The sequence below is a fragment of the Balaenoptera ricei genome, chromosome 12, assembly GCF_028023285.1.
Source record: "Balaenoptera ricei isolate mBalRic1 chromosome 12, mBalRic1.hap2, whole genome shotgun sequence".
NCBI classification, from domain to species: Eukaryota; Metazoa; Chordata; class Mammalia; order Artiodactyla; family Balaenopteridae; genus Balaenoptera; species Balaenoptera ricei.
The window spans coordinates 44,574,927-44,588,522 of NC_082650.1; the positions used below are offsets into that span (position 1 = coordinate 44,574,927).

Here is a 13,596-nt window from a genome sequence, read left to right on the forward strand (position 1 = left end):
ACTCATCTGCCTTTCACAGTACCATTAGTAGGAAGACAGGATTCTCTACTTTCCCTACTACAAGGAAAACAAGTCTCTTGCCATGATGGTTGTTTGTAGAGAAAGGCTATTAACTTAGAGATTTTTGTGTGTGTGATTTATTTTTCACAAAAATCTTTAAGTTGACTTGTATAAAAGTCTATAAACCAGAATGTTTCAAAATATATTTCCAGATATAAAAAATAGTGGGAAGTTTCCATCCTCATTGATGTAAAGGGACATAAAAATTAAGTCATTTGTTTTTATGTTCAATAGAGACAGTATGGTTTAAATAATTCTGGAGGGTACAAACAACAGCAGCTACGAAATATGGAGATAGAAGTAAATAGGGGAAGAATGCATCCATCTGAATTTCATAGAAGAAAAGCTGATATGATGGAATCACTAGCTGTTGGTATTGATGATGAAAAAACAAAAACTTCTGGTGAGTATTTAAACATCCAAATCATGGTTTTAATATTCCATACATCACTGAAGTAATAATCAGAATTTGAATTTTGCTTAATTTTCATAACCCATAGTTTATATAGTTTTAGGTGAGACTGTGTGTTCAAGTAATTTTTTGTTTGTTGTTTTAAAACTCCTGAACTTTTATTTTTACAGTAAATAATTCACTTAAAAATAATTCACTTTTATATTGTGTCAATTTATTTGACATTTGAAAACAAACCTTTTAGAAAAGTTTTTATTAAGTGCTTACTATGTTCTAGACAATTGCTGTCTAGTAGAATGTGAACCACATAAATAATTTTAAATTTCCAGTAGTCACATTAGAAAAAGTAAAAAGGACTAGGTGAAATTAATTTTAATATTTTTCCAGCGTGTCCATAATACGTCAACATGTAATCGGTATTAAAAACTATTAATGGGATATTTTGCAATTCTTCAAAATCCAATGTGTATTTTACTTTGCAGAGCATCTCAGTTTGGACAAGCCACACTTCAGGTGTTCAAATAGCCACATGTAAATAGTTTCTACCGTATTGTTCAGTACAGTTCTGGATACTAAGACCTTCATATATATTGTATCATGTAACTCTCAAAAGAAAAATCTTGTGTACTGTTAGATTTTTCTGGATGAGTTCATTGTGACTTAGGTTAAATTACTTTCCCAAGGTAAGGTTACATAGCTAGTTATTGGCCCAGCTGGTATTCACAATCAGATCTGCCTTGTTCCAAAGAATGCCATTTTTCCTGATTTTTTTTAACATTTTTTTTAAACATATCTGTTAGTATAGTTTAAAAAAAAAACCCAAATTATATGGAAACAGCTTTGTTCCCACCACCCAGTTTTTATGAAATTTAATGTTTTAAAGCAGTAAACCCTTTCATATGTATTTTAAACCCCTTGCATACCCCTCATTCATTCTGATTTCTCCTCCTCCACAAAGGGAATCATTATCCTGAATTTGGTATTTATCAGTCTCATATATGTTTTAATAATTTTATCTTATATGTAGGTTTCCATAATAATACATAATCTTTTATATTTTAAACTACATGTAAATTGGTATACAATATGTATGCTTTAATTGGATTTGCTTAAATATATTGATTCTTATAACGGTACTTCATTCATTTTGATTGCTGTATAGAATTTCCTTGTATTACTTAGGTTATTTCCAGTGTTTTATTCTTACAAATTGTGAACAGGTTTCCCCCTCAAGAGTTTCTCTAACATCCAGACTGGAAATACTAGATTAAAGGGTATTTGCATAATTAACTTTGTTAAGGGTATTATGGAGTTGTTTTCTAAAATGGTTGTAATCTACATTAGCATCAGTGTGTTCTGACTTATACTTTGTATCGTGACACTTTTTAATTTTTGCCACTTAATAGAGCATGAGAGGAGGATACATCTCGTAATTGTATTTTTCGGATTACTCCTGAGTTAGTTTCTTCTGTAAATAACTTAGTCCCTTCCTTTTTCCCTTCTCTGTTGGGTTGTTTGTCCTTTTCTTATTGATTTTTGGAAGTCCATTAAGTATTCAAGATACTAATTCTTCATTGATTATATGAGGAGCAAATATCTTCTTCAAATCTATAATTTGCCTTTAAATTTTGTACATGGTGTCTTCAATTAGACAGAATTTTAAATTTGAATATAATCGAATTTCTCAATCTTTCCCTTAATTTGTATTCTAAGTGTCTTGTTTAAGAAACTCCTCCATCTTTGAGATCATAAACATATCCCTTTATATTGTCTTTAAATATTTATACCCTTAAAATGGATAACCAACAAGGACCTACTGTATAGCACGGGGAACTCTGCTCAATATTATGTAACAACCTAAATGGGAAAAGAATTTGAAAAAGAATAGATACATGTATATGTATAACTGAATCTCTTTGCTGTACACCTGAAACTATCACAACATTGTTAATCAGCTATACTCCAATATAAAATAAAAAGTTAAAAAAAAAGTGTATATTTTTTAAAAAAGATAATTCCTTCACATAGATCATGGTATTTTTTTATGCCAGCTGGAAGTAATTATATCACATAAAAATCAACTCACTGTGATAAACCATAATATGAAAAAGAATATTATATGTATAACTGAGTCACTTTGCTGTACAGTAGAAATTAACACATTGTAAATCAACTATACTTCAATAAAATAAACTAAAATTTAAAAAAACAGAACAAAACAAAAGAAAAATTTATGCCTGCTTTCATATTCAGGAATTCCCTGGCTGTCCAGTGGTTAGGACTCCACACTTCCACTGCAGGGGGCACAAGTTTGATCCCTGGTTGGGGAACTAAGATCCCGCAAGCGGCGCTGCCAAAAATATAAAATAAAATAAAGTAGCCATTACTAAAAAAAAAAATTATACCTTGCTTTTCATATTTTGACTCTTAATCGACTTGGAATTTATTTGTGCATATGTCTGTGTGAGAGAGAGGGAAGGAGGGAAAAAGGGGAGTGAGAGAAAGAGAAGGTATGGATCTAATTTTTCCCCTTATTTATAGTGATACTTAAATTACTAAGTTGTTATTGCTTGTTTATCTCAGTACCATTTAGCAAATCTGTACTGTCTCCATGTATTTGTAACACATATGTCATATTTTCATATATCCATAGGTCTGTTTCTGAAGGCTGTCTTTATACTTCAAGGGTCTCCCTGCAGGAAGTTTCCATACAGGATAGGACTTCCCAGCAAATGTGTAATATGACGCATTAGGGTATATAGGAAGAAAATATTAGAACTTCTACTTGTCTTTAATTTATGATATCCTTTAATTTCTGTTTATGCATATGTTTTAGAGTTACTGGAGAATATAGTAGTGTATGTATAATTTAAAATAAATATATCTGTAAAAGATTGAAGACCACTGCCCTGTAACATACTGTGTCCTTTTTATAAGCTACCTTGAAATTTAGAAGTAATCGATTTGGTGCTAAAGATTTTTTTTTTTTACTCCCTTCACTCATTTCTCCCACCCCCCCACATCCTGCCTCTGGCAAAGACCAGTCTGTTCCCTGTATCCATGAGCTTGTTATTTTGTTGTTGTGTTTTTAGATTCCACATGTAAGAGAGATCATGCAGTATTTGTCTTTCCCTGTCTGACTTACTTCACTTAGCATAATGCCCTTAAGGTCCCTCCACTGTTGTAAATGGCAAGATTTCATTCTGTTCTGTGGCTAAATAATATTCCATTGTATGTGTGTGTGTGTGTGTGTGTGTGTGTGTGTGTGTGTGTGTTATCTCTTCTCATTTTGGTTTTTTTGTTGTTGTTGTTACATTCATTTTTTTTTTTTATTCTTTTTTTTTGGGGGGTATAGTTGATTTACAATATTATATTAGTTTCAGGTATACAACATAGTGATTCAGTACTTTTTAGATTATACTCTATTTAAAGTTATTATAAAATATTGGCTATATTCCTTGTGCTGTATAATATATCCTTGTAGCTTATTTATTTTATGCATAGTAGTTTGTACTTCTTAACCCCCTACCCCTATCTTGCCCCTTCTTCCTTCTCTCTCCCCACTGGTTAACCACTGATTTGTTCTCTATATATGTGAGTCTGTTTCTGTTTTGTTATATTCATTTGTTTTATTTTTTAGATCCCTCATATAAGTGATAACATACAGTATTTGTCTTTCTCTGTCTGACTTATTTTACTAAGCATTATTACCCTCCAGGTCCATCCATGTTGTTGCAGATGGTGAAATTTCATTCTCTTTTACGGCTGAGTAGCATTCCTTTGCATCTATGTATGTGTACCACAATTTCTTTATCCATTCATCCTTCAGTGGACACTTAGGGTCTATATCTTGCCTATTATAAACCATTATGCAGTGAACATGGGGGGTGCATATATCTTTTCATGTTAGTGTTTTTGTTTTCTTCTGATAACAAATTGGCTTGCTGTGTCATATGGTAGTGAAATTGCTGGATCATATGGTAGTTCTAGTTTTATTTTTTTGAGGAACCTCCATACTGTTTTCAATAGTGGCTGCAACAGCTTTCAAAAGTATGCAAATATATACAGTCCTGTTGGACTGCTAGTATAAGACCTGCTGACCAGGTGATATGGCAGTGTCCCCTCGGTGACAATCGCAAAAATCAGGGTTGCACACAAGTGTATGGGCTCATTTCAGGAAGTTACTGGTAAGCTGGAGTAAGGCAGAGGGAGAATGCCAAGGGGGCATCCACAGCCTTCGTTCCTTGAGAGCAGCTCCCTAGTCCACTAGATAGTGCCAATCCTGAAGCTTGCCCCCCAGGCTGAAGCTCTAAGACAAAGAAAGAGGCTGCCTTCAGAGAAGGACTTGGGGATATGCCTCAGTTTTTTGTCTGTGCAGTGCCCTGGAGGTGGCGGCCTTCTAAGAGTCGTCGTCCCGATTGCCATAGTCCTGTGAGACCCAGGAATGCAAGCCCTCCTGGCCACCAGAATCAGGCCCTCAGGGTGGCAGCTGTGAAAGCTGGGGTACCAGGCGTAAAAACCAGGACACCAGCCGTGTGTAAGGCTCCCCTCCAGGAGACACTGGCTCTCTGAAAACTTTCCTAACCTTGGGAAGGAAAAAGAAATCCAGATCCAGGAAATCCAGAGTTCCAAATAAAATTTTTATTTTTTGTTAGTTATGCAGATGTTAATTGAAGCTGCTCTCATTTGAAGAGTCTCATTATTTTAACATTCTATATTGTATATAGAATAGAATATAATTTAACAGAAGGTAGATTCATCTTGGGAAATATCTAAAGATATTTTGGTGCTAAGAAATAAAAAACTTTATGAGGAAATTTTCCTTTAAAAGCAAGTGATATGTGGTTACTAGGACAGTATTACCTACACAATGAGGCACCATTGAGTTAGTAATAACTATGCCAAAGTATATTAGAATGTACATTACTTTTTTTTTCTATTTTTCTATTCACCTCATTCTTAAATGTCTCTCAAATCTTGATCTCTTTATCAAAGTCTGTGATACTGAATCTCACATTAATTTCTCTGAATTCCTAGAGTACCCATTCCATGCTACAACATTTAGTACTCGGTTATATAGCATTTTAATTGTTCTTTTTCTTGACCATGAGTCTAATCTTTTTAAGTTCCCTGGAAATGGTTATAATGGTCTATATTTCTGTCCTTCATAGTGTAGACACAGCTACAACTCTTGGTTCCTTTAACTGTTTTGATTTATTGACTCTGCCTTCTTAAAGACAAAAACCCATTTTCCTAAAGGGTACTCTTCATTCAAGTAAAGCATTTATGGATTGCCTTTTTGGCGCCATGTTCTATATGAGAAAGTACGGGCTATCCAAATAAGATTTCCCTGCCAATAAGCTTCCCAGAGTCTGTAAAGTATACACAAAGAACTGTAGTATTCTGCCATGACAGAATATGACCAGTACCTAGGAGGCACAACAAGTAAAATGTAGTGATTGTTCAGAAAAAGAGGACCTTTTTGTTTGGGGTTATGGAATCAGGAAAAGTGTTAACGAAGACTGTAGCATTTGCTTCTGAAAGTATCAGTAGGATTTTGAAATATAGGGAGAGTTACTAGAAGGAGGAAAGGGATAGAATCAGATGTACCCTGTCCTAACACCTTGTTATTCATACTATAGCACTTATTATAATCTGGGTCCAGGAGATTTTAAGGAATATTGTCATAATATTTTGTATCCTCAATGCTTAGCATAGTGCTAAGTATATAAAAAGTGCTTAGTAAATATTGTAATTGAATGAAAACTCCATGGTCAAAATCATGTTTAATGTGTTCAGTTAGGCCACAGCCAAAATTACGGCAAGAAGAGTGGTTTGAAATAAAGGTAAGTTAGAGGATAGCTTGCTGTGGGCTTCATATACCATGGATTAAAACTATTCCATGGGTAATAGGAAGCTATTGAAGTTTTTAAATTGGGAGCAAATTGACTAGGACTGAGCTTCAGAAAGAATGATGTCCAGCAGAATGTATAATAAAATGGGGGGACAAGAACATTCATTCAGCAGTGTACTTTTATGTGCTGGCCCTGCAGATGCAGAGGTGAAGGAAGCAAACAGTGTCAATTCAGCATAATAAGTAACATGCTAGTATTAGGAAACTCGCATAGTAGTAAATAAGAAGGAAAATAACCAAGATTATGTCAGTAAAAAGATAAAGAAGATGGAATTGACAGGATTTAGATGTGGCCCTTGAGAAAGAGATTGATATTAGAAATATATGAGACAGCCATAGAAAGATGATATCCCTCTAAACCTTCTAAATCTCTTTTCCACTTTAGGAATTATGGAAGCACTTTATAGGTATTATCAGAATGCTGCCACAGATGTGAGGCGTGTGTGGCTTTCTACAGTAGTGGATCACTTTCATTCATCTTTTGGTGACAAAGGCTGGGGTTGTGGTTACAGAAATTTCCAAATGCTGCTTTCATCATTATTGCAAAATGATGCATATGATGATTGCTTGAAAGGTATGTGAAATACGGTACCCTGAACTTATCATCTGATAAAGTACATTTGATGTGCAATGAATTAATATATAGTAGGCACAATTAATAGCTTTAATAAAGATGTATTTTAGTGGATATTTACATTAAAAGCCTGAATTCTGGTTGAAGGAAGAGAAAATGATACAGTAGAAGATGTCAGAAATAATGGCTTAAAAACTGTAGGTTCCTGTAGAATGTATGGTGTACTGCTAAATGATATTATTCAGTACTAACTGTCATATTACATATTTGCTTTGTATGATTTTAGGCGTGTCAGTTCCTTGCATTCCAAAAATTCAGTCTATGATTGAAGATGCATGGAAGGAAGGTTTTGATCCCCAGGGTGCCTCTCAACTTAATAACAGGTTACAGGGAACAAAGGCCTGGATTGGAGCATGTGAAGTATATACACTTCTGACCTCCCTAAGGATAAAGTATGTACCTAAAAAACCAAGTTAATGTTATTGTCATATCTGGGAAATTTTTGTTAATTGTGGTTTTTTTTATCAAAGGGATAGTTAAAAAATAAAATTTAAGTAGCATTAAAATGAAAGACTTACAATGAAAACCAGCAACTCATTCCCCATTTCATGCTCTTCTCTATTCTCAAGTCCTGTCTCTCAGAGGCAGCTGTCACTTCCATTGTTTTTAAGTAATATGCTTTCATGGCTTTTTCTTGGTTTGTCACTTTTAAACATTGTCTACTGCATTCTCCTTATATCTCCTGTCTGTTTCCCCTCAATTTTTGTAATATGGTTAAATCTCAGTTTTTATTAAGTTAAAGTCAGAGTTTACATCATGACTGTGTAAATATTACTCATTGCTGATTTTATATCTTTCCTGAAAAGCTTTTTAAAATTTTCTTTGAGTTAAGAATTGCCTTTCCTTTTCCGTTTTACAGTTTGGCTGCATCATGGTCAAATTTTTCCAAAAACTCCACTTATGAAATCTGAGGCGCTCCTTATTCCTGGACACCTTTTTCTTGAAGCCGTCTTTCCTCTGCTCTAGTCTGGATTATTTGCCTTCTAGATCCCTTCCACAGCTCTAATCATGTTGCATTTCTTCACTGTTTTCTTGAATTGGATCCTGGATTTTTCCTGGATTCCATGTCTTTCTCTTTTTTGGATTACTCTCTTTTGCTTGAACACTTCCTAAGAAAGGGTACCTAGTCTTATTACGTAAGTGATAGTTTGTGTGGCTGTATTATTCTTAACTCAAAATCATTTTCAAATCAGATCAAGTTGTTACTCTGTTGACTTCTAGCAATCAGTATTACTAAAGAGAAGGTAAGCTGCCATCTGATTTTTGTTCCTTTGTGTATAACCTATTTATTTCCTCTGGAAGTTTTTCTTTTCTTAGCCCCGATGCTATGAAATTTCACCATTGGATGTGGGGCTTTGATTCATTGTGTTGAGCATTTGTTTTTCCTTTTGAATCTGGATTGTAGGCTATAAGATCTCAGTATAGTGGTTAAGAGCTTACACTTTTTGAAGTAAGGTTGCCTACAATTGATGCTAGCTTTCTGCCTACTAGCTCTATGACTTAACTTGTCCTAGTCCCACCATTGATAAAAGAACATGTAAATAGTTACTGCTTCATAGACTTGTAGTGATGATTCAATGAGATAATAATGTCCTTAGGACTATGACTGGCATGTAGTCAGAGCTTAGAGGTTAACTGTTGTTTGATAATTATGATCCCTCCATTTTCTTTATTTTTCTTTCTGGAACTCCTGTTAGTTGGCCACTGAACTTCTTTGACTTTCTTTGATTTTGTTTTACTATCTAAATTTACTCAACGTTATCTCCCAACAATTTTAACAATTTAACAATCATGTTTTTAATTTTAAGGGGTAATTTCATAGCATCATATTCTTTTATGGTTGTAAACTTTTTTCCCAACATTTTATTTTTTTTCTATTCCTTGCATTTTTCTGTATCCTCCATGTTAAATTGTTTTCATGTCTATTTATTTTAGTCTTTTCCATTTGGAAGGCTTTCTTCTAACTTTTAAAAATCCTGGGCTTCCCTGGTGGTGCAGTGGTTGAGAGTCTGCCTGCCAATGCAGGGGACATGGGTTCGAGCCCTGGTCTGGGAAGATCCCACATGCCGCGGAGCAACTGGGCCCGTGAGCCACAATTACTGAGCCTGTGCATCTGGAGCCTGTGCTCCGCAACAAGAGAGGCCGCGACAGTGAGAGGCCCGCTCACCGCGATGAAGAGTGGCCTCCGCTTGCCACAACTAGAGGAAGCCTGTGCACAGAAACAAAGACCCAAACACAGTCATAAATTAATTAATTAATTAATTAAAAATCCTTAGCTGTCTGTTCCTAAAGTGAAGAATGAGGCACTAAAAAGCTGATTGGCGGACCTGGGCTTTCAAGAGGCATCGGAGATAGACGCTTATGATCATCTTTAATGGAAAGTTTGCCTTAAGCTTCATGACTCTATATTTCCTTTTATGTTTGTTTCTAAGTAATTTAGCCAGTGTTTTACATCATTTCTATCATGTTAATTGATTCAGAAGTAAAAATATTTCTTAAATTTTAAATAGAAAAATGAATGTGTGTATAATAACTTTCTCGAATTATTAAATTGAAAGGACTATTTTAATGCCCTCTAAATTTATTTTTTCTTTTTTTCTTTTCCTTTTTGCCAGTCTGTTCACACCTTCAGATTATATATACTATATCATGTTTTGAGCTTTTAAGTAATTTTTAAGGAAAGGAAAAAATTTTTTTTAAGTACCTGATGAATCCAGCTGTTTTCTTGGCACCTGAAATAGTTTAGTTTTTTGTAAAGCCTTTTTATTACTATACCCTGAATTTGCTTACTAGTTATTTAAATATCTTTCTTTTGCTCTCTGTGAATTATAGTCTGTAGGATACTATTCACATTCTAAATCTAAGCCTGCTGTCAACTGCTAACTCAAAAGCACTGTTCTTTTTGATAGTTTTTCCAGAAGTTCATTTCAACATTTAAAGCTCAGTAGTAATCAGTTGAAAGTTATCAACATTAAACTTGGTGTATTTGGAAACTTTATGGCCAAGAGAGACAAGGATAGGATATCTGTGCTATACTTTAAAGTGAAAATAAAGCTTTTAATTGCTTTTCCTTATATTTGACCTTTTTAAAAATAGTTGTTGAGAAGTGTAAATAGTGCTCCTGGTTAAAATAGTTTGGTTTATTCATGGTTGACTTCCTCTTGAGGAAACAATACCACCATGGTCTGTTGCCAAATAGGAGATAGATAGATGTATAGATGGGGGTACATACAGGTTTTTTATGATCTTTACAGGTATTCTTTTCTTGTCTATTGAAATTTGAGAGAACTGACAGGAAAAATATTTAGGATATTTTTGATAGCTTCAAATGGCTGTTGAGGAATTATAATTAGAGGTCGGCTTCTAATTGATCATCAGGTTTAGAGACTTTGGAGTAAAAGTTCCTATGTCTCAGGTTATATGTAGACTTTTAAAAATCAAGTATGATCCTCATTTACTACTAATGGAAGTTTTATGTGTCAGAAAATTTTTGTAACTTTTATATCTGTCATCAACCTTAAAAGTTATTTAAATAATTTCCTCATAAAATAACAGTTTTCAGATAAACAATAAAATTTTTATTCCTTAAGAAAATGATGAAATAAAATTAATTCTAAATTAAGAAGTTTTTGTATTTTATAACTCCATTGATGAAAAATTTTTTTTAATATTTTCTAAATAATCCATTTTGTCAATTTTTTTTATAGGTGTCGTATTATTGACTTTCACAAGTCAACTGGCCCTTTGGGTACACACCCTCGCTTATTCGAATGGATATTGAGCTACTATTCTTCAGAGAGAGAAGGGAGTCCAAAAGTAGTGTGTACATCTAAACCTCCTATCTATCTTCAGTATCAAGGTTAGTGTAACTTACAGATACTAAGTATAACTTATAAGACAATTTATTTTTATAAGACAAGTCATTGGCTTTTGCTTTAGGATATGTTAAGATTCTGATAATGGGAGGAGAGGAGTATTGTGACATTACTCTGATTTTTAGAGCTATATTGTCATCATAATACATTCCAGTAATGGATGATATCCTTGGTATTTTCAGGGCCACCTGGTTCACTCTCCCTTTATTGTTCATCCTTTACATTTTCCAAGGCTTTACCTCACTTCAGTGAGGCCTTCCCTGACCATCTTTTTAAAAATTTCATCTTGTTATTCTACCCCCCTCCAACAATGGCACTTCCTATCCCTCTTCCCTGCTTTATTTTTCTTTATCGAACATGATATATATAAACTTTACCTATTTACCTTGCTTATGGAGAACTACTTCCTATTAGAATATAAGCTCCATGAAGGCAGAAGTGTTTGTTTTGTTTGCTTTTGTATCGCTAACTGCATGGAATAGTGCCTGGCATATGGATATTTCATAAAATTTGTCGAATGGATGATTTGGATTGACAGGAGGAAGGAGAAGTAAATATTAGGAATTTCATCGTTTAGTATACAAGCTAGAAAGTTTTAGCCCTTCCCATTGAAGTTCTAGTATATGTAAATTGACTTTTGTTTACCTTTTGGAACCATGAGAATTTTTGTTCTTCAGTAGGTAAATTTCAAATCCATTCATCTGAGATAATTTGAATAAGAAGGACTATGGGATTAGGAAAGAAAAACTAAAATATATGGCATAGTGAAAGAATTTTTTGCCATGAAGCCTTTAGAAAACTAAAATTGAACAAAGAAAACTGAAGGTTAGGAAGTAGAACTAAACTCTCGTGTCTTAGAACTGAAAGAACTCAGATAACCTATATGTCAGAGGGACTGACTGTATTTATATTCTAAACACACGTGCACACATGCTATATATAGAAAGTATATATAGTGTGTGTATATATATATATATATATATGTGCGTGTGTATATATAGTAACTTACATCTGTATATAGCTGTACATATAGGTAGATATCACACACGCACACATACACACACACACATATATATATATATATATATATATATATATATATATAGCTCTTATTTGATTTTTTGATAGGTCATAGTCAAACAGTTGTTGGAATTGAAGAGAGAAAAAACCGAACATTATGTCTACTAGTATTTGATCCTGGATGTCCTTCTCGAGAAATGCAGAAACTCTTAAAACAAGACACAGAAGCTAGCAGTGTCAAGCAACTTCGGAAATTTGTGGGGAATTTAAAACATAAGCAGTACCAGATAGTGGCAGTAGAGGGTGTTCTTTCTTCAGAGGAGAAAATTGTAAGTATCTAAATATTTATTATGTGAAGCTTGGACAGGTTGAACTTCAGAGTATAAAATTTTTAGCTAACTCCTAACACCTCATTCTATAACATTAGGTTGGCAAAGATATTTTGTATGTCATTTAATTTCTGGAATGGACTTCTTTAAATTTCAAATGGTACCTAATTTTGTCAAATATTTTACTTGGAGCTTCATAAAAATATTTAATTTTATAATACATAATTTAATTTTTAGTGTCAGGGGAGTAATGAAAAATGACAACATATATGGTAAGAAAAAGCTAACTTAATCCAAGGAGTTCTAACTCATATTGGTCTCATAATTACTGTTCATTAAGTGTGATTCTAGTGATTCCTGAGGCTCTATGTTAGGCACTTGGATATGTTGGATGATCTATTGGAGATATATATATCACACTATTGAGAGAGTGAAGTACTCTAATAGGGACATTTTTTTCTTTAAGATTCGAGAACTGTGCATACACATACACTTACTTATTGGATATATACAATTCCAGAAATTAACTTCAGTACAGTTACCTCTTTATCCCTTGCATATTTAAGTGATGAGTAGTACATTATAGAAGAATTCCTAGGAATTGGAAATCCTCCATTTGTATAAACTGAAGCTATGTGGTAGCATATCAAGTCTAGAAAATACACAGTTCTCAAATCTTAAAGAAAAAAAAAAAAGTCCCTATTAGAGTACTTCACATTTGTTTCCCTCTAAAGAGAGAAGAGATAGAGCAGTAGAAAGGAGCGTTTATGAAGAATAATAGGATCATGAGGGAAAGGACTAAAATTGTTTGAAATGAGAGATAGAGCTAGAGTAATCTTTTCAGCATCACAGCTTGGGATATAAAGGCAAGGACTGTTTAAGAGGTTCTTCAGTTTAATTACAATACATTAGATGTTTCATTGCCATGACTTAAATACCAAAATTGCATTCATTTTTTTCACCCTATCATTAATTTGGCTGAATAAAGTTAGAGGTTAATTTTAACTGTTATAAAATACCAAGATGCTTGTTCACCAATATACAGATAACTTTTGACATCATAGGTGGGGTTAAGATGTTATGGAAAAGCCCAAGTGAACTTTTTGGCGGACCTAATATCATGGAGTCTAGCTGCACATTTTATTTAGCTGTTATCTTTCTGGTCTTGGAAAGTGAGACCTTGGTGGTGTTTCTCTGCTTGTAGCCCCATCTCTATCTCTCCTTCTCTCTGTTTTTACCTCTCTCTGACTTTTGAGCCAGGATTTTTACTTTTGATTCATTATTCCATAAAAAAGGTGATATTTTCTTTTTAATTCTTTGTGTTTTGTCTTAATCTGGAATTTTCTTTAATT

At 33.7% G+C, this 13,596-nt stretch overlaps 1 protein-coding gene across 9 annotated transcripts in view; it reads left to right on the forward strand.

Moving 5' to 3' along the window:
* Window positions 1–13,596, forward strand: part of ZUP1 (zinc finger containing ubiquitin peptidase 1) — a 55,427-nt gene that overhangs the window by 8,202 nt on the left and 33,629 nt on the right. For all 9 annotated transcript variants that reach the window (XR_009506174.1, XR_009506171.1, XR_009506172.1 and 6 more), the window contains exons 5-9: window positions 295–463; window positions 6,772–6,960; window positions 7,247–7,412; window positions 10,728–10,879; window positions 12,024–12,244. Coding sequence is in view for 3 of the 9 variants with exons in the window: in XM_059941361.1 (XP_059797344.1) it covers window positions 295–463; window positions 6,772–6,960; window positions 7,247–7,412; window positions 10,728–10,879; window positions 12,024–12,244 (897 nt within the window). In the remaining 6 variants the exon portion in view is untranslated. The remainder of the gene's footprint in view (window positions 1–294; window positions 464–6,771; window positions 6,961–7,246; window positions 7,413–10,727; window positions 10,880–12,023; window positions 12,245–13,596) is intronic.